Source organism: Nerophis lumbriciformis, linkage group LG26 (assembly GCF_033978685.3).
Source record: "Nerophis lumbriciformis linkage group LG26, RoL_Nlum_v2.1, whole genome shotgun sequence".
NCBI lineage: Eukaryota > Metazoa > Chordata > Actinopteri > Syngnathiformes > Syngnathidae > Nerophis > Nerophis lumbriciformis.
Genome location: NC_084573.2, coordinates 31,085,001 through 31,107,500, shown reverse-complemented (window position 1 = coordinate 31,107,500; position 22,500 = coordinate 31,085,001). Strand labels below are relative to the sequence as shown.

At 36.6% G+C, this 22,500-nt stretch overlaps 1 protein-coding gene across 1 annotated transcript in view; it reads left to right on the top strand.

The window, feature by feature from the left end:
* ches1 (checkpoint suppressor 1) overlaps window positions 1–22,500 on the top strand; it is a 234,827-nt gene that overhangs the window by 140,658 nt on the left and 71,669 nt on the right. The window contains exon 3 of the mRNA XM_061987014.1: window positions 9,110–9,261. Coding sequence (XP_061842998.1) covers window positions 9,110–9,261 — 152 coding nt within the window. The remainder of the gene's footprint in view (window positions 1–9,109; window positions 9,262–22,500) is intronic.

The following is a 22,500-nucleotide window of genomic DNA, read 5'->3' as shown; positions in this document are numbered from 1 at the left end:
AGCCACAAAAAATTTTTTTAATTTTAAATGAAATAACACTGCATACAAAGTTTTCTTTTTGCTTTGTGCTATGTATAAACCAGGGGTCTCAGACACGCTGCCCACACCTTTATATGGAATTTGAAACCTGGTGCGGCACGCGGGTTTTAAATGAATGGCGCTTGACAGCGTCATGCGTGCCGTGATGGTACAGCATGTAGCATCCACTACAACCAGCGTGCCTGATCAGCCACACGTTGTATGGTGTTTCCGCTTGCTCACGTAGGTGACAGCAAGGCATACTTGGTCAACAACCACACAGGTTACACTGACGGTGGCGGTATAAAAAAAACTATAACACTCTTACTAATAATGCGCCACACTGTGAACCCACACCAAACAAGAATGACAAACACATTTCGGGAGAACATCTGCACAGTAACACAACATAAACACAACAGGACAAATACCCAGAATCCCATGCAGCCCTAACTCTTCCGGGATACATTATACACCCCCGCTACCAAACCCCGCCCACCTCAACCGACGCACAGAGGGGGGGGGTTGATGTGTGAGGGAACAGGGTTGGGGTGGGGCGGGGTTTGGTGGTAGCAGGGGTGTATAATGTAGCCCGGAAGAGTCAGGGCTGCATGGGATTCTGGGTGTTTGCCAAATGTTGTATCATCATGGCACGCCCTTATTATAACTGTAAGGGTGAAAATCGGTGAACATTATTCCCGGGAGTTTTCTGCGAGAGGCACTGAAATCCGGAAGTCTCACGGGAAAATTGGGGGGTTCAGCAAGTAAGCTGCTGAGCCGCATCAGATTGATCAAAGAGCCGCGGGTTGCCGACCCCTGACCTATAGTGACCACAGAGACATGTTGTTTTTGTGTTACTGTATATATTTGTTTTTCTGAAAAATCCCACTTAATATACTTTGGGTAACAACAGTCAATATTTATTTATTTTATTTTTTTAGGGGGGGGTACCAGTCAATATTTATTTATTTATTTTATTTTATTTTTTTCTTATAAAATAAAAGTGAGCTTTTGTTAAACCAAATATTGTGGGTTTTTTTCCATATACAACAACCTATCTGGATTCGATAAGAGAATCGATAAGGAATCGGTTCGATGAGAGGATTCGATAAAGGGCTCGAACTCGATAATTTCTTATCAAACATCATCCCTACTGTTATGTCACAATCAACGTCTAGCGGTGTGGCATTGTTATCTGTGTGTGTGCATGTTGGAGTGTTTTTTGAGTCGATTTCTTTGTTGGCATTGAAAATTGCTACATGAAGGTAGTTTGGTTGAATCAGCTCTCAATGCTGCTGGATTGATCGCCAAGTGCCGAAACCAGGCACCATATGTGAATCAATATGTTCGGTCAGTGCCGAAAAAGTACTGGATTCGGTACCCATCCCTTAAGTACCGTATTTTCCGCACTATAAGGCGCACCTAAAAACCACAAATTTTCTCAAAAGCTGACAGTGCGCCTTATAACCCGGTGCGCTTTATATATGGATAAATATTAAGATTCATTTTCATAAAGTTTCGGTCTCGCAACTTCGGTAAACAGCCGCCATCTTTTTTCCCGGTAGAACAGGAAGCGCTTCTTCTTCTACGCAAGCAACCGCCAAGGTAAGCACCCGCCCCCATAGAACAGGAAGCGCTTCTTCTTCTACTGTAAGCAACCACCCGCCCGCATAGAAGAAGAAAAAGCGCGCGGATATACCGTACGTTTCATTTCCTTTGTGTGTTTACATCTGTAAAGACCACAAAATGGCTCCTACCAAGTGACAGGGATCCGGTTCATGAAAAGACGCAATCTCTCCATCCGCACACGGATTACTATTTCACAGCAACTGATATTCCTGTGAACCGCACTGTGGATACAACGGGAGCACGTACGGTGAATATTCGCACCACAGGGAATGAGAAGTCATCCTTCACTGTGGTTCTAGCTTGCCATGCTAATGGCCAGAAACTTCCACCCATGGTGATATTCAAAAGGAAGACCTTGCCAAAAGAGACCTTTCCAGCCGGCGTCATCATAAAAGCTAACTCGAAGGGATGGATGAAGAAAAGATGAGCGAGTGGTTAAGGTAAGTTTAAGTTTACGCGAAGAGGCCGGGTGGCTTTTTTCAGCAGCTCCGTCCATGTTGATATACGATTCCATGACTGTTTTTTTGACATTCCTTTAGCGCAGTTAGATGCGGCTTACAACACGGGGCGGCTTATGGGTGGACAAAGTTTTGAAATATGCCGTTCATTGAAGGCGCGGCTTATAACCCAGGGCGCCTTATGGTGCGGAAAATACGGTAACCTATTTAAACCCCTAAACTGCAGTTTTGGGATTTCCAACCCCCCCCCGATTACTTCTCACACACTGCTTTTGACATATCTGACATTTTCCTCTTAATAGATTCCTTCTAGTATTTGCTAAAAGAAAAAAATGAGAAGCCTGCAGCTATGACATCTCCCCAACCCATAGCCTGTATCTATATCGTATCATGGCGCATTACAAAGTGGGTTGAACGTAAGGCAAGGCGCCTTTCATTTCAAATGTATTCGCACTCTTCTCCCCTATCGAGCTGCCATCCTTGGTCTCCGCCGTATACAAACCTGAGATTTTGACAAGGCAGATGAAAGCGCGGTGGGAGCTGACAGAGCTGGAGACAGCCAGCATTTTTTCATGGCGACCTGTTTGAGATCCCTGTTCTCTATAATCTATACGCTGGTTTCAGTCAGATTGGGAGCGACAGATTCATTAGGGTAGACGAGGGGTTGCTTTTGATCTAAAAATACACTCCGTTGTGGCCTCTGAAGTGGAAAAAAAGTTCAAGTTTCCCAGTATTTTAATCAGAAACGCTTCAAAAAGGAGACGCAGACAGGAATATATTGAGTGGGGTGGCATTGACGAAACTAATTCACCTTTCCAGAAGTTTTCTTACGGTACATGTGTGGCTAATGTACTGATGTACGGATTGGAAAACCTTGCCAAATGAAATTATTGTTGGATTCTAGTGCTTTCATTCATCTGGGATGACACCATTGGAATGTGTCGGGACGTTTTTGTCTGTTCAGCCAGAAGAACATTTGCCGGGTCAGAGTTCGCTGATGTCGGACCTGAGAGAAGAAGTGCTGGCTCACTGTTTCTGTTCTCATTCATCTTGAGAGGTGTTTGATGGAGCTGGGGCATTGCTTTGTGCACTGTGGCACGGTCATGACACATATCTTGGAGTGTCTATGGTTCTCATTCATCAGGTCATTGTATTCTCAGGGTATTCAATCGATCACAGGTGGACTGTTCCGTTTGTCTTTGGAGACTCCTTGCCTCTCATCCAAGCAGGCTTCATAGACTTAGATTGGGCTCGAGCTGAAAACTCTTAAGATCGTACTATTTGTCTTTGGAGAAGTTTAACCTCTCATCTGAGCAGGCTTCATCAGTTCATGCTATTAGACTCAGATCGGGCTCGATCTGACCAACCTAAGACTGTTCAGTTTGTCTTTGGAGTCATTTCGCCTCTCACCCGAAACAAGCTTATCAGTTCATGGACATTGTCAGGATGTGGATTTTTACGTAGCTTGCTGCGAGATTTATTCTATCATGTTTAGTATGATATTTTAATCTGTTCCTGATCATGTTTTAGTATGATATTTGAGTGTTTTCTCGATCATGTTTTAGTATTATATTTGAGCGTTTTCTTATCATGTTTTAGTATTATATTTGAGTGTTTTCCCGATCATGTTTTAGTATTATATTTGAGTGTTTTCTTATCATGTTTTAGTATTATATTTGAGAGTTTTCTTATCATGTTTTAGGTATTATATTTGAGTGTTTTCTTATCATGTTTTAGTATTATATTTGAGTGTTTTCCCGATCGTGTTTTAGTATTATATTTGAGTGTTTTCCTATCATATGATATTTTAATGTTTTCCTGATCATGTTTTAGTATTATATTTGAGTGTTTTCCTATCATGTTTAATATTATATTTCAATGTTTTCCTGACCATGATTTAGTATTATATTTTAATGCTTTCCTGATCATGTTTTAGTATTATATTTGAGTGTTTTCCTGATCATCTTTTAGTGTTATATTTGAGTATTTTTTTTTCTGTTTTAGCATTATATTTGAGTTTTAATAATCATGTTTTAGCATTATATTTGAATGTTTTCCAATCATGTTTTAGTATTATATTTGAGTGTTTTCTTATTAGTATTATATTTGAGTGTTTTCCTGATCATGTTTTAGTATTATATTTGAGAGTTTTCTTATCATGTTTTTGTATTATATTTGAGAGTTTTCTTATCATGTTTTAGTATTATATTTGAGTGTTTTCCTGATCATGTTTTAGTATTATATTTGAGTATTTTTTTCCGTTTTAGTATTAGGTTTGTCATAGTCATTCACATCGACGTCCCTTAAGTGGGCTCTGTACCGAGGATGTCGTTGTGGCTTGTGCAGCCCTTTGAGACTTTTTTGATTTAGGGCTATATCAATAAACATTGATTGGTTGATTGATTCTCCCGGGATGCAAACGGACTAGACCGGACAAGGCTTGAAGGTAAAAACATGATTTTATCTTGACTCAAAAGGGGTACAAACAAAAATCGCTCACGAGGCGAAGTCACAAACTTGGCGCAGGGAACCAAACTAACACTTTAACGTAAACTATGAACATAAAACAAACAACACATACTGTGGCATGAAAATAGCAGCATGAACTCTGGCATGAGCAGAGCATGAAAAGTACATGTACAGAGCATGAAATTAACATCAAGAACTATGTCATGGAATGAGCAAATACAGAGTATGAAAAGATCATCACAGAGTAATGTCGCCAGCAGGACTAACTGGCAAAACAGGTTTAAATAATAGTCTCTGATTTAAAGCAGGTGCGTGAGTCAAACACATGAGACAGGTGAAACTAATCAGTCGTCATAAACAAACAAGGGTGCACAAAAATAGGAACTATGGAGTCCAAAAGTAACAGAACATAACTAAACAAAACATGATCTTGACCACAGATCATGACAGACATGGACTTAGATTGGGCTCGATCTCACCAATCTAAGACTGTTCGGTTTGTCTTAGAAGCCGTTTAACCTCTCATCTGAGCAGGCTTTATCAAACAATGCCTATAGACTTGGATTGGGCTCAATTTGACCAATCTAAGACTGTTCAGTTTGTCTTAGAAGCCGTTTAACCTCTCATCTGAGCAGGCTTTATCAAACAATGCCTATAGACTTAGATTGGGCTCAATTTGACCAATATAAGACTGTTCAGTTTGTGTTAGAAGACGTTTAACCTCGTATCCCAGCAGTCTTCATCAAATAATGCCTATAGACTCAGATTGGTCTTGATATGACCAATCAAAGACTGTTTAGTTTGTCTTAGAAGCCGTTTAACCTCTCATCTGAGCAGGCTTTATCAAACAATGCCGATCGACTTAGATTGGGTTCTATTTGACCAATATAAGACTTTTCAGTTTGTGTTAGAAGACGTTTAACCTCATATCCCAGCAGCCTTCATCAAATAATGCCTATAGACTCAGATTGGGCTTGATATGACCAATCTAAGACTGTTCAGTTTGTCTTAGAAGTGGTTTAACCTCTCATCTGAGCAGGATTTATCAAACAATGCCGATCGACTTAGATTGGGCTCTATTTGACCAATATAAGACTGTTCAGTTTGTGTTAGAAGACGTTTAACCTCGTATTCCAGCAGCCTTCATCAAATAATGCCTATAGAATCAGATTGGGCTTGATATGACTGTTCAGTCTGTCTTAGAAGCCGTTTAACCTCTTATCTGAGCAGGATTTATCAAACAATGCCGATCGACTTAGATTGGGCTCTATTTGACCAATATAAGACTGTTCAGTTTGTGCTAGAAGACGTTTAACCTTGTATTCCAGCAGCCTTCATCAAATAATGCCTATAGAATCAGATTGGGCTTGATATGACCAATCTAAGACTGTTCAGTTTGTCTTAGAAGCCATTTAACCTCTCATCTGAGCAGGCTTTATCAAACAATGCCTATAGACTTAGATTGGGCTCTATTTGACCAATATAAGACTGTTCAGTTTGTGTTAGAAGACGTTTAACCTCGTATCCCAGCAGCCTTCATCAAATAATGCCTATAGACTCAGATTGGGCTTGATATGACCAATCTAAGACTGTTCAGTTTGTCTTAGAAGCCGTTTAACCTCTCATCTGAGCAGGATTTATCAAACAATGCCGATCGACTTAGATTGGGCTCTATTTGACCAATATAAGACTGTTCAGTTTGTGTTAGAAGACGTTTAACCTCATATTCCAGCAGCCTTCATCAAATAATGCCTATAGACTCAGATTGGGCTTGATATGACCAATCTAAGACTGTTCAGTTTGTCTTAGAAGCCGTTTAACCTCTCATCTGAGCAGGCTTTATCAAACAATGCTTATAGACTTAGATTGGGCTCTATTTGACCAATATAAGACTGTTCAGTTTGTGTTAGAAGACGTTTAACCTCATATTCCAGCAGCCTTCATCAAACAAATAATGCCTATAGACTCAGATTGGGCTTGATATGACCAATCTAAGACTGTTCAGTTTGTCTTAGAAGCCGTTTAACCTCTCATCTGAGCAGGCTTTATCAAACAATGCTTATAGACTTAGATTGGGCTCTATTTGACCAATATAAGACTGTTCAGTTTGTGTTAGAAGACGTTTAACCTCATATTCCAGCAGCCTTCATCAAACAAATAATGCCTATAGACTCAGATTGGGCTTGATATGACCAATCTAAGACTGTTCAGTTTGTCTTAGAAGCCGTTTAACCTCTCATCTGAGCAGGCTTTATCAAACAATGCTTATAGACTTAGATTGGGCTCTATTTGACCAATATAAGACTGTTCAGTTTGTGTTAGAAGACGTTTAACCTCATATTCCAGCAGCCTTCATCAAACAAATAATGCCTATAGACTCAGATTGGGCTTGATATGACCAATCTAAGACTGTTCAGTTTGTCTTAGAAGCCGTTTAACCTCTCATCTGAGCAGGCTTTATCAAACAATGCTTATAGACTTAGATTGGGCTCTATTTGACCAATATAAGACTGTTCAGTTTGTGTTAGAAGACGTTTAACCTCATATTCCAGCAGCCTTCATCAAACAAATAATGCCTATAGACTCAGATTGGGCTTGATATGACCAATCTAAGACTGTTCAGTTTGTCTTAGAAGCCGTTTAACCTCTCATCTGAGCAGGCTTTATCAAACAATGCTTATAGACTTAGATTGGGCTCTATTTGACCAATATAAGACTGTTCAGTTTGTGTTAGAAGACGTTTAACCTCATATTCCAGCAGCCTTCATCAAACAAATAATGCCTATAGACTCAGATTGGGCTTGATATGACCAATCTAAGACTGTTCAGTTTGTCTTAGAAGCCGTTTAACCTCTCATCTGAGCAGGCTTTATCAAACAATGCCTATAGACTTAGATTGGGCTCTATTTGACCAATATAAGACTGTTCAGTTTGTGTTAGAAGACGTTTAACCTCGTATTCCAGCAGCATTCATCAAATAATGCCTATAGAATCAGATTGGGCTTGATATGACTGTTCAGTCTGTCTTAGAAGCCGTTTAACCTCTTATCTGAGCAGGATTTATCAAACAATGCCGATCGACTTAGATTGGGCTCTATTTGATCAATATAAGACTGTTCAGTTTGTGTTAGAAGACGTTTAACCTCATATCCCAGCAGCCTTCATCTAATAATGCCTATAGACTCAGATTGGGCTTGATATGACCAATCTAAGACTGTTCAGTTCAAGCACATAGACAAAGGCTATGTTTACACACAGGGAATGATGACGAGTTAAGATTTTTGGTTAAATCCAATCTTTTTATGGAGTGGTTTCCAGACGGAAACATGGCCCTGATTGGTGTCTGTGTCGGTCCTGGTTTGTGCAACCAGAGTCACATATGAATTTAAGGAAGAAGGCAAAGGTTTTGACTATGGTTGTTTGTGGGACTCTTGTTTTGACGTGTGGGTGAGCAGGCAGAGCAGGTGGGACATTGACATAAGTCCTCCTATCATATTTCCCCACTGACTGTTTTCTACTACTACTTTTGTGCCTGTCTGTTTTGGCAAAGAATTGTGACGTTTGTCACCTTTCGTTGACGTATATGTCGGCTAAACGCGACCTGAACATTCAGCATGCAGTTGCATCGGCTACATATCTGATATATAGCTACACATGAGAATGGGTTGGGTCGGATTTTAGAAAATGGCAATTGTACTGTTCACGTTGACATAAATACATCCGATACATGTCACATACGGGCAAAAAATTGGGAATTGACCTGACGTTTGAACATAGCCTTAGATTTGACTAGAGCTGACCAATCTAAGTCTACAAGCATGAACCCAAGAAGCTCCTTCAAAGACAAATTGAACAGTGCAGTTGCGATCAATTGAATATCTTGGAGTGGTGAGTTAGTTTGATTCGAGAGGAGGCAGATGCAGTCCAGCACAACGTTACTGATTGATTAAATAATCATGAATATTAGGTGCGGCCCTATTATTAATTCATTTTCCACCACTCATGCTTGGTTTGTGCTTCTGCGTAGTCACTTCCAACGTGGACCATTCGAGGTTCTGCATCAGATGTAGGATTCGTTGACACGCTAAGGACGATGTTGACTAGTAGACAATGGCAACAAAGGGAACTTGGACAGTGTGGTTGGAGCTTGAACCAGTCAGTGTGTTTTGTTTTGTTGAAAACTAGGTAACACAATGTTGCAGTTTTTAGAGTTGCTATGCCGCACGCTTCGCCTTGACGCAGAAGCAGCTGACTTCGGCAACAAGCCGAGTACACTAAGAACTGGTTACCAATCAGTTTTGAGTTTATTAGGCTGACAGCAAGCAGTCATGTGCCAGCGTTTATAGTTCTAATAATATAATGTCTTTCTTTTCTACCCCTGCAAACCCATCATGTCTCTTTGTGTACACTAGATCGGTCAATAGGAAGAATTAAACTTCGGACATGTTGGCCCAGGTCACTGTACTGTTTGAACTGCGCCTTGACACCGCATCAAGTTACATCTCTCTCTATGTTCTTTTTTGTCTTCCTTCCAGAGCATAGGGAAAGGGTCTTTGTGGTCAATAGACCCGGAGTACAGACACAACCTGATCCAGGCGCTGAAGAAAACCCCGTACCATCCCTACTCAACAGGCTTGGCGACACCTCCCACCTCTCCGCCCACCCTGTCTCAGACATTTCACCACAGGTAAGGCAACTATAGAACTGACCGACTTGAAGTACGGTGGAACCTCCAAAGTCAGAAACGCAGTCTTTAGGTCCAGAACCAAGACACGTTTTTTTACGATTGATATCAATTGATCAAGAACCCCAACAGCAAAACCTGCTTCTCAGTCATTGTCACTTAAGATTGAGTATTTGTCAAATTGTTGTTTTGTTTTCAAAGTACCTAGCTTCTTTTTACACTTGTATTCCAGTTCAAAATATTAATAAATGAAACCTTTTATGCAAGCAGTAATCCCCGCTTTCTTAAAGTTATGTTAGGGATTATGGGTTTCCGAAGTGCGCCCTGGGTCCCATTGTTGGCCCGCAGCTATTTTTTTAGTGGCCCACGACTTGATCTGAAAATCAAATGAATTGATTATTAATGAGGTATATTTATAACAAGGGCTGCAATTAATTGATTAAATAGATTAATTTGATTAGAAGCTTTGATTTAGAATATGTTGCTTCGATTATTCTTTTATTGCAGTGATTTTCAAACTTTGGTAGTGGTGCGCAAGCTCCTTCTAGTGGTACACCAAAGAATCACTTAATTCAAGAACAGTGTTTTATTTTCCTATGTTCAAACACAGTGTTACTGTTCAAACTGTGAGTAATGTTACAGTGGCCAAAAATATTAAATATACTTACCTCTGCCTTGTTTTTAATGAATACTTGGGTCTACTACGCTACTGTATTTAAATGCTGTTTGTTATGGTGGTACTCAGGGGCGCCGAAAAGGGGGGGTAAAGGAGACGGATTCTAGGGGCCCATGATGGAGGGGGGCCCAGAGAGGCCCTTAATGATGATGAAATTATAATACAGAAAAAATAATGACACTGTGTTGGGGGCCCTGTAAAGATTCTTTTCATGGGGCCCAAAATCCCTAGTGGCGCCCCTGGTAGTACTTGGAGAGCCAAGTGTTTTCTGAGGTGGTTCTTGGTGAAAACAGTGTTGAAAACTACTGGTTTGTGAATGTAGCTAATAAAAATGTATCAAATCCAGACCGCATAAAGAAAGGTACAACAAGTTAAATAACAGTTAAAAAAAAAAGATAAAACAAGGTAAATGTTGGTAAAAGTAAAAAGTTAAAAACAGGTAAAAAGAAGGCAAAATAAGGTAAAAATAAATAAATAAAAAATAAAAAAAGAAAGGTAAATAAAAGGTTAACAAAGGTAAAACATGTTAAATAGAAGGTAAAATAAGATAAACAGGAAAGGTAAATACAATTTAAAGTAAGGTAATTAAAATGTAAATACAAGGTAAAATAAGAAAGGGGGGAAAAAGCTAAATAGAAGCTAAAAGACAATAAATAGAAGGTAAAATTAGGTAAATAAAAGGTAAAATGTAAATAAAAGGTAAACTCAGGTTAAAAAAAAAGTTAAATAGAAAGTAAAATAATGCTAAAAGGTGAAAAGAAGCTAAAATAAGATAAATACAAGGTAAATAAAAATAGATGAATAGAAGTTAAGGTATTGTAAAAAGAAGATAAATAAAAGGTAAATAAAAAGTAAATAAATAGAAGGTAAAACAATGTTAAAAAAGGTGAAAAGAAGCTAAAATAAGATTAATAGAATGTAAATAGAAGTTAAGATATTAAAAAAAGAGGTAAAAAGAAGATAAAATAAGAAATAGAAGGCAAATAAAAGGTAAAATTGTAAATACAGGATAAAATAAGATAAGTAGAAGGTAAAATAAGTTAAATAGAAGGTAATGAAGGTTACATTTAAAAAATGTGCCCTAAAATGCACATTGAAGCTATAAAGTTTTATCCAATTACTGGATTAATCAAAACCTACTCAACTGTTACTAAAATAATCAATAGTTGATAGCTAATATATATATATATATATATATATATATATATATATATATATATATATATATATATATACATATACATATACATATATAGCTAATATATATATATATATATATATATATATATATATATATATATATATATATATATATATACACATATATACATACATATATATATATATATACACATATATACATACATATATATATATATATATACACATATATACATACATATATATATATATATATATACACATATATACATATATATATATATACACATATATACATACATATATATATATATATATATATATATACACATATATACGTATATATATATATATATATGTATATACAGGTAAAAGCCAGTAAATTAGAATATTTTGAAAAACTTGATTTATTTCAGTAATTGCATTCAAAAGGTGTAACTTGTACATTATATTTATTCATTGCACACAGACTGATGCATTCAAATGTTTATTTCATTTAATTTTGATGATTTGAAGTGGCAACAAATGAAAATCCAAAATTCCGTGTGTCACAAAATTAGAATATTACTTAAGGCTAATACAAAAAAGGGATTTTTAGAAATGTTGGCCAACTGAAAAGTATGAAAATGAAAAATATGAGCATGTACAATACTCAATACTTGGTTGGAGCTCCTTTTGCCTCAATTACTGCGTTAATGCGGCGTGGCATGGAGTCGATGAGTTTCTGGCACTGCTCAGGTGTTATGAGAGCCCAGGTTGCTCTGATAGTGGCCTTCAACTCTTCTGTGTTTTTGGGTCTGGCATTCTGCATCTTCCTTTTCACAATACCCCACAGATTTTCTATGGGGCTAAGGTCAGGGGAGTTGGCGGGCCAATTTAGAACAGAAATACCATGGTCCGTAAACCAGGCACGGGTAGATTTTGCGCTGTGTGCAGGCGCCAAGTCCTGTTGGAACTTGAAATCTCCATTTCCATAGAGCAGGTCAGCAGCAGGAAGCATGAAGTGCTCTAAAACTTGCTGGTAGACGGCTGCGTTGACCCTGGATCTCAGGAAACAGAGTGGACCGACACCAGCAGATGACATGGCACCCCAAACCATCACTGATGGTGGAAACTTTACACTAGACTTCAGGCAACGTGGATCCTGTGCCTCTCCTGTCTTCCTCCAGACTCTGGGACCTCGATTTCCAAAGGAAATGCAAAATTTGCATGGTTGGGTGATGGTTTGGGGTGCCATGTCATCTGCTGGTGTCGGTCCACTCTGTTTCCTGAGATCCAGGGTCAACGCAGCCGTCTACCAGCAAGTTTTAGAGCACTTCATGCTTCCTGCTGCTGACCTGCTCTATGGAGATGGAGATTTCAAGTTCCAACAGGACTTGGCGCCTGCACACAGCGCAAAATCTACCCGTGCCTGGTTTACGGACCATGGTATTTCTGTTCTAAATTGGCCCGCCAACTCCCCTGACCTTAGCCCCATAGAAAATCTGTGGGGTATTGTGAAAAGGAAGATGCAGAATGCCAGACCCAAAAACGCAGAAGAGTTGAAGGCCACTATCAGAGCAACCTGGGCTCTCATAACACCTGAGCAGTGCCAGAAACTCATCGACTCCATGCCACGCCGCATTAACGCAGTAATTGAGGCAAAAGGAGCTCCAACCAAGTATTGAGTATTGCACATGCTCATATTTTTCATTTTCATACTTTTCAGTTGGCCAATATTTCTAAAAATCCCTTTTTTGTATTAGCCTTAAGTAATATTCTAATTTTGTGACACACGGAATTTTGGATTTTCATTTGTTGCCACTTAAAATCATCAAAATTAAATGAAATAAACATTTGAATGCATCAGTCTGTGTGCAATGAATAAATATAATGTACAAGTTACACCTTTTGAATGCAATTACTGAAATAAATCAAGTTTTTCAAAATATTCTAATTTACTGGCTTTTACCTGTATGTATGTATATATGTATGTATATATATATATATATATATATATATATATATATATATATATATATATATATATATATATATATATATATATTTCCAATTGGGAAGAATATTTCTGAATCAAAACACATCTCTTCAAAGTCCCACTCGCATGTATTTTGTACGCTGGCGCCTCACATGCTTGCTTCCATAAATCTTTTTGTACAGCTCCGCTGTCACTGTCAAACTGTTTGATTTGAAGTCGTCGAAGTTAACGTTATCAAGTTTGTTGGGGTTTTTATTTCCACCTACTCCCCTCGGTATGTTTTTAGATGTTATTTTGGGCTTTTCAACAATGTTGAATTGTTTTGTAATGATTTAACAATTCCCTTGTAAACAATTCCTCCTCCTGTTTATGGCATCTTCCATAACCAAACTCAAGAATTACAGTAGTTAAGGTTGTTTTTTGGCCTCATTCCTGTAAGAATCCTGCGTGTGACTGAAGCATTAAGGAGTGGGACGACCCAGGACTAGCTGCAGTGTGCTCAAACAACCACCAGGTAGCATTTGTGAGCAGATAATACTGTATCATCTCTTTCTGACTTATCAGGTCTTATCAGTGAGTGATGAGGCAAGACCCAGACCCACTCAATACTAAAGTTCCACTTATTGTTTTATTAAACTCTATTCAACTTAATAATAGGGATCTTTCGATCCGTGTTTTTGCTGCCGATCCCGATACCAGTCGTCCAAGAGTGAGATCGTCCGATACTGATCACTATATTTACCTATAGTGGGTGCTATGCCATTTATAAATACACATTAGTAGGCTAAATTAACCTCTCTAACTTATAGTGGGTGCTATTGACACTTTAACAATATCAAAACAATATTTCAACATATTCCTTATTTTCAATTGTTTGATCAAAGTCAATAGTACACAATAGCTAAACAAAAGTAAAAAGTACTTTCTACTACTGTGTTAAATCTTTGCATACAAATATGCATGAAAACACTTCCTACAGACATCACACATGGGACGGTTTAGTGAGTACGAATTGTTGTAGTTATATTGTAAAACTTTCAAACGCTGCCGGGAGTAAAGAATGAAGAATCCGTACAAGTATGAACGCTATGGACGCCGATAAGACAGAACGGCAGTTCGAGGCACTAAATGGAAGGACACTGCGAGTGAGCGGACTCGTCCAAGAGGTAGCTCCATAGCACAAACAGTAGCACACCCTTAGATAGTGTATTTGCCTTTTTTAAACAATTTGCATCATGGCCGTCACCAAAGAAAAATCCATAAATTAGATTTTGCAAAAAGTGCAGGAAAAGAGTAGCAGCCACTTATAGTCCGGAATTTACGGTTTTATATTTATTAATTTCTTGTTAATAACTGCTTACTTCCTGCTATAATACATCTTCACTTCGTAGACTTTACTAAGCACTTATTTCTTAACCTTGTTTACCATGAATTGATTTACGTGTACCCCGACTTAAACAAGTTGAAAAACTTATTCGGGTGTTACCATTTAGTGGTCAATTGTACGGAATATGTACTGTACTGTGCAATCTACTAATAAAAGTTTCAATCAATCAATCAAACAGCTATCTTTGCTATGAGCATGCCTGCTCCTGGTCAATGTTCCCTCTAATTATTTATGTGTGTGAGGAAAACTCAAAAACTCCCTGAGCATTCAGTGGAGCCCATGTGAGCAACATCAGACGTGCACACTGTGGCTAAACCTGACTAAATAACAAGTTCAATCTCCATCCATCCATCCATTTTCTACCGCTTGTCCCTTTTGGGGTCGTGTGGGGCGCTGGAGCCTATCTCAGCTGCATTCGGGCGGAAGGCGGGGTTCACCCTGGACAAGTCCCTACCTCATCACAGGGCCAACACAGATAGACAGACAACATTCTCTTATTATTATAATCAAATGACAGCAGTCATTTCCATGAGATTATTTTCTAATATAAGTATTTAGCCCCACTTACAATGACAATAACAAAAAATATTGTTTTTCATGAACTGTGTACTTGTATTGTTTGTCTGGGTGGAGGTCCTGCTTTGGAAATAATTTGTACCCCTTTCAGACATTGCATTTAGTTCCCATTAAAACATTCACATGTTGCACAATGAGATGTAAGCAGGGGATCATGTGTACATTCCTGCAACTTCCTGGTTGTAAAAAATATATTTTTATTAGTATTTATTTAATATACTAACAGCATTTCATGATTAATATTTATAAATTAAGATTCCTAATAAATGACACTAGAATAAGCTCATATTTGATTGGTAAATCCTAGTGTAACGACCTGGAATGACACTTTATGTGTGGTGTTGGAGTTGTCCGACTTTTTGTGTGGCTGTAAACGCATCACTGGCTAAGTGCCATATGTGCATGTGTTGGCGCAAGTGAGAAAAAGCGAGCGGCTGCTGTTGATATAACAAAGTTGCTTTTGGTCTGGTTTGTACTGCAGAAAATGACCACTTTTGCTAGATATCATTTTTTTTACTAATGTTTTGGTGATGTGTTTATGGCCGACGATAAAAAGTTTTGCTCAGTAAAGTGATGGATGGAATTCATGTCCTCAAAGCGTCTCGACAGACGTTGCAATATTTGAACAATGATGACGACAACTGTTTTCTCTGTCGTGTCCGTGTGGCGAAAATGGTTATGCGCTTATTTTTTTATTTGATTTTGTGCGTTGCGCAGAGGACGCTTGAGCAGTGCGCAATTGCACAGGCGCGCACCTTAGAGGGAACGTTGCTCCTGGCTTGTGCTCGGTGTGCAACATGTTTAGCCTCGTCCTCCAGTAATGAAGTAGTACTTAAAATGTGAAAAAAATTCAGTTTATTTGCCATAACGGAGGTGATTATGATTAGCTTAGCGGAGCGGCTCCACACTGTGTATGGAGACACACAATTAGGTGCAGCCTCTTGTCAGCCGGGGGACTAGAAATAAATGCAGTGTCAACCAAGAGGGATCGGTATTGTTTGTTCACACCCCTAAGTAGTGTAGGAACTACTTATGAGGGAGGAGCGCTTGTTTTGTTCACCCTAACCCACTTACCTATCGGAGCTCATTTGTATCGGCGTGATGTCATAAATCTTGATATCGGTTCGATCATTTCCGTGCACCCCTACACTTTTGTTTCTCTCATCCATTGCACACATACACCTAAAGACTAGAGTTCCACCTGCTGGTGCTGACCTCTGATTGGAGGGTTGCGTCAGAGAAAGCTAACCAATAAAAAGCCCAACGACCTAAATTGTAACTTTGCTTATTCCGTATACTTGGGTCCACTTTTCTGGGCCTTTCATCCTCTCTTTCTCTCCTCATCTCGTTCCTTCCTCTCCTCCCAGCTTCCCCGGGCGCTGAACAGCAATCCCGCCCCATCTTTCCTTAAATCTGTTTGCACGCTGTTTTCATGCAACAACACTCCCGCCCCTCGTCCTATCTCCCACATCCTCAGGCACATCACAGGTAAAAGCAGCGCTTGGCTTTTTATTTCCCCTTCTCACGTTCACAGATTCAACCTCCCCAGTATCTCCTTGGCTTTAGGCCTCAGTTATGTTTTCTTCCCTCGCTTTCCAACACTTTTTCCTGATCTCTTCATTCATTCCCTTGCTCCATCCAGCCCTACTTTGCCTCTTGAACGCCACCTTAAGTACCGTTCTGCTTCTCTCACGCTCCTTACATCTTCAAGGGACTCTGTTTGTTTGTTCCTTCTTTATTCATTTTTTTTCTCTTCATCTTTGAGCCAACCTCAATACTAATATATATATACATATATATACATATATATATATATATATATATATATATATATATATATATATATATATATATATATATATATATATATATATATATATATATATATATATATATATATATATATATATATATATATGCATATGTGTATATATATATATATATATATACATATATATATATATATTATATATACGCATATATATATATATATATAAATATATATGTATGTGTATATATATATATATATATATATATATATATATATATATATATATATATATATATATATATATATATATATATATGGCCATATGGATAAGTTTCATTATCAATCCCGATACAATATATTACCGATACAAATGTAGTTTTTTATATAGCAAACACACAAAATATGCCATTGTTTTTTGTTTTTTTGTCGAAGTGGAATATATAACGTAAAGCAACTGGAGCCTTGAATAGGCCGAGTCATACCAAAGACTATAAAAATGGGACCCATTACCTCCCTGCTTGGCACTCAGCATCAAGGGTTGGAATTGGGGGTTAAATCACCAAAAATGATTCCCGGGCGTGGCACCGCTGCTGCCCACTGCTCCCCTCACCTCCCAGGGGGTGAACAAGGGGATGGGTCAAATGCAGAGGACGAATTTCACCACACCTAGTGTTTGTGTGACAATCATTGGTACTTTAACTTAACTTTAACTTAATTCATAGCATTGATTTTCATCAGAGATGTCCGATAAATGCGTTAAAATGTAATATCGGAAATTATCGGCATCGGTGTTTTTATTATCAGTATCGGTTGTTTTTTTTTGTTTTTTTTGTTTTTTAAATCAAATCAACATAAAAAACACAAGATACACTTACAATTAGTGCACCAACCCAAAAAACCTCCCTCCCCCATTCACACTCATTCACACAAAAGGGTTGTTTCTTTCTGTTATTAATATTCTGGTTCCTACATTATATGTCAATATATATCAATACAGTCCGCAAGGGATACAGTCCGTAAGCACACATGATTGTGCGTGCTGCTGGTCCACTAATAGTACTAACCTTTAACAGTTAATTTTACTATTTTTTTTATTTTTGTTTTTTTAAAAGTACCTTATCTCCACCATACCTGGTTGTCCAAATTAGGCATAATAATGTGTTAATTCCACGACTGTATATATCGGTTGATATCGATATCGGTATCCGTAATTAAAGAGTTGGACAATATCGGATATCGGCAAAAAGCCATTATCAGACATCCTTAATTTTCATTCATTATTTTTATTTTTTAACAATTACATTTTTTTTAATACCACTAAAATTCTTGGGGATAAAAGTGTGTTAAAAGTCATTTAAAAAAAAAAAAAATTTTACTTTTAACACTTAAGTCTGTAGAGCAACTTCAGATCTATCCGTCGATTATAATTTTGTATTTTTTTTTTAATGTTTTTTTATGTACCGGGTATTTAATTTTTTTTTGCTTCATGCTTTTTGTCAAATAAAACTTTAGATTTTTTTAAGGCAAACATACAAAATATACAATGTTTTCCACTACAATACATTTGAAAGTGGAGTATTTGATATAAAGAAATTGGAGCCCTAAACAGGTAATAACATTTATTTATTTATTTATTTTATTTTTTCTAAATTAAAAAATACACAAAAGTTATTAGGTGTTAAAATAAGCTTTTTTTTGTTTGTTTGTTTTTAACACTTAAGTCTGTAGAGCAACTTCAGGTCTATCCGTTGATTATAAGTTTATATATAAATTTTGTTTGTTTGTTTGTTTTATGCCATTTTTGTCAAAGTAAACACACAAAATATGCCATTGTCTTCTTGTTTTTTTACCAAAACCATTTTTTAAAGTGGAATATATAATGTAAAGCAATTGGAGCCTTGAATAGGTCAATAATTCATAGCATTGATTTTCATTTATTTATTTATTTTTTTAACAATTAAATTTTTTTTAATACCACTAAAATTCTTGGGGATAAGTGTGTTAAAAGTCCTTTAAAAAAAATGTATTTTACTTTTAACACTTAAGTCTCTTGAGCAACTTCAGATCTATTCGTCGATTATAATTTTGTTTTTTGTTTTTTTCATGTTTTTTATGTATTTAATTTTTTTTTTGCTTGATGCCTTTTTTGTCAAATAAAACTTTAGATTTTTGTATGGCAAACACACAAAATATACAATGTTTTCCACTATAATACATTTCAAAGTGGAGTATTTGATATAAAGTAATTGGAGCCCTAAACAGGTAATAACATTTATTTTAATTTATTATTTATTTTTTTCTAAATTAAAAAATACACTAAAATTATTAGGTGTTAAAATAAGCTTCTTCTTTTTTTTTTTTTTGTAACACTTAAGTCTGTAGAGCATATTCAGGTCTATCCGTTGATTATAAGTTCATATATATATTTTGTTTGTTTGTTTTATGCCATTTTTGTCAAAGCAAACACACAACATATGCCATTGTCTTCTTGTTTTTTTTACCAAAACAATTTTTTAAAGTGGAATATAAAGCAATTGGAGCCTTGAATAGGTCAATAATTCATAGCATTGATTTTCATTAATTATTATTTTTAACAATGACAAAAATTATTGGTGATGCAAAAGGGCCCCACTCATAAAAGTGTGTTAAAAGTCATACTTTTTTTTTTTTTTTACTTTTACCCCTTAAGTCTCTTGAGCAACTTCAGATCTATCCGTTAATTATAATTTTTTTATTATTTTTTAATGTATTTTTTTTTTGTTTGTTTCATGCCCTTTTTGTCAAATAAAACTTTTACTTTTTTATGGCAAACACACAAAATATACAATGTTTTCCACTAAAATACATTTCAAAGTGGAATATTTGATGTAAAGTAATTAGAGCCCTAAATAGGTCATAACATTTATTTTAATTCACTATTTATTTATTTTTAAATTAAGAAATACACTAAAATTATTAGGTGTTAAAATAAGCTTTTTTTTTTTATTTTACTTTTTAACACTTAAGCCTGTAGAGCAACTTCAGGTCTATCCGTTGATGATAAGTTTATTTATATATATATATATATATATATATATATATATATATATATATATATATATATATATATATATATATATATATATATATATATATATATATGTATATATATATATATATATATATATATATATATATATATATATACATTTTTGTCAAAGAAAACTTGTTTTTTTTGTAGAGAAAACAGACAAAATGTGTGTGTGTGTGTGTGTGTGTGTGTGTGTGTGTGTGTGTGTGTGTGTGTGTGTGTGTGTGTGTGTGTGTATATATGTATATATATATATATGCATATTTTGTTTGTTTGCATATATAAATATATATATATAAAATATGCCATTGTTTTCTTGTTTATATATATATATATATATATATATATATAAATATATATATATATATATATATATAATGTTTGTTTTATGCCATTTTTGTCAAAGAAAACTTGGTTTTTTTTTAAAGAGCAAACAGACAGAATATGCCATTGTTTTCTTGTTTTTTTTACCAAAACACATTTTTAATATATTTATTTATGTATTTATTTATTTATTTATATATATATATATATATATATATATTATTTTTATTTTATTTTTATTTATTTTTTTTAATTATTTTTTATTATTATTATTATTATTATTTATTTATTTTATTTTATTTTTTTGTGTGCAATTGGAGCCTTGAATGGATCAGTAATTCATAGCAACGTTGATTTTGATTCATTATTATTTTTTGAGCAATGAAAATAAATGCATGGCAGCTTTGTGATATTAGAGTCAACTTTGTCTTGCTCTTTTATTCCACTCTTATGTGTTAGCATTATTTTAAGAATATGCTCGGGCCGTTTCAAAAACGAGCTGCAGGCCACAAATGGACCCGCGCCGCACTTTGGACACCTTTTGAGCTTGTCTCTCCTTTGTTGTCGTATTTCTAGCACTTTCCTTCGTTGGCCTCCCAGCTCAGTCCCTGGCTCTTCCTGGCATCCCTGCGGATGTTAGTCCCCTTCCCCGCCCCTTTTGTCCGTATTCCCTTTCCCCCGCGAATCCCCGCTGGCGTGCTGAGGTTGGCCCGCCGAGCCAGCGGACTGTGTGAGACAGAATAATTGGCTGGGTGTAAAACGTAAAGGTGTCATTTTCGAACAATGAGGCATGGGGAAGTGGGACAAATGAGAGGCCAGGTTGCTGCTGGTCATTTGCATGGCGACTCTCATCGGGGGATGGGATGGTAGGTTCATTCTGAGGTGAGAGAGGAGCTGTGGTCCCCCGTGATGCAGCACCTGCCAAGACTGCCGTGTGTGTGTGTGTGTGTGTGTGTGTGTGTGTGTGTGTGTGTGTGTGTGTGTGTGTGTGTGTGTGTGTGTGTGTGTGTGCGCGTAATAACACGCTACATTTACTCCATTAGTCACTTTTCGTACAACTAGTTTTATTCCAACCCTACTTTTTGCTTTTAGTATTTTCACGAAGAAAAAACTTTGACTTTGTGACAAGAGTTTCAGCGCATTTCAATAGATTAATCTACCGTAGTTGTCCATTCTGGTCCTTAAAGGAATTATAAATTTGCCCTGCAGAGCGGAAAGCTTCTCCAAGATGTTATCCAATTTACTTCCTTATATTCCAGTGGTTCTTAACCTGGGTTCGATCGACTCATCGTGTAAATAAAAACTTTTCCCTATCGGCGTATTACGGATACGGCAACAGCAGAAGTCACACTGATTTGCAGGTGTGTAATTTGTTGTGAGTTTATGCACTGTGTTGGTTTTGTTGTTTGAACAAGGTGATGTTCATGTACAAATTCATTTTGTGCACCAGTAAAAAAAAAACATGGTAACACTTTAGTATGGGGAACATATTCACCATTAATTAGTTGCTTATTAACATGCAAATTAGTAACATATTGGCTCTTAACTAATCATTATTAAGCACTTATTAATGCCTTATTCGGCATGGCCTTATTATAACCCTAACCCCCTAACCCTAACCAAATAACTCTAAATTAAGTCTTTGTTACTTAGAATATGTTCCCCATACTAAAGTGTAACCAAAAACATATAGGATTGAATTCAAAGTCTCCTTACTAACCCAACCAGTGCCTCCATGGAAATGCCCCCCTCTACCTCAAAGAACTACCGTATTTTTCGGAGTATAAGTCGCACCGGAGTATAAGTCGCACCTGCCGAAAATGCATAATAAAGAAGTTAAAAAACATATATAAATCGCACTGGAGCCCGGCCAAACTATGAAAAAAAACTGCGACTTATAGTCCGAAAAATACGGTACTCACCCCCAAATCCTCCACACGACAGCTCCGCTCCGGACAGGCTAACCTCCTCTAACCTCCGAGGACAAAGCTACGAACAATGGGAAACCGGGCTTTCTGCCCCGCCGCTCCCAATCTGTGAAACGCTCTCCCTGACCACCTGAGGGTACCACAGACTGTGGATGCTTTTTTTTTTTAAAAAAGGCTTAAAAACCCTTCTTTAAAAAAATAAAAAATAAAAATGTTTAGATATATGCATACTAGTTTTAGCTATTTGGCTGTTTTAGTTTTTATTTATTTTTTATTATCTTTTTAGTTATTTTTTTAATTTTTTATTTTAAATTATTTTTATTTTTTTTAATACACTGTAGCACTTTGAGATGGTTTACTCAATGTAAAGT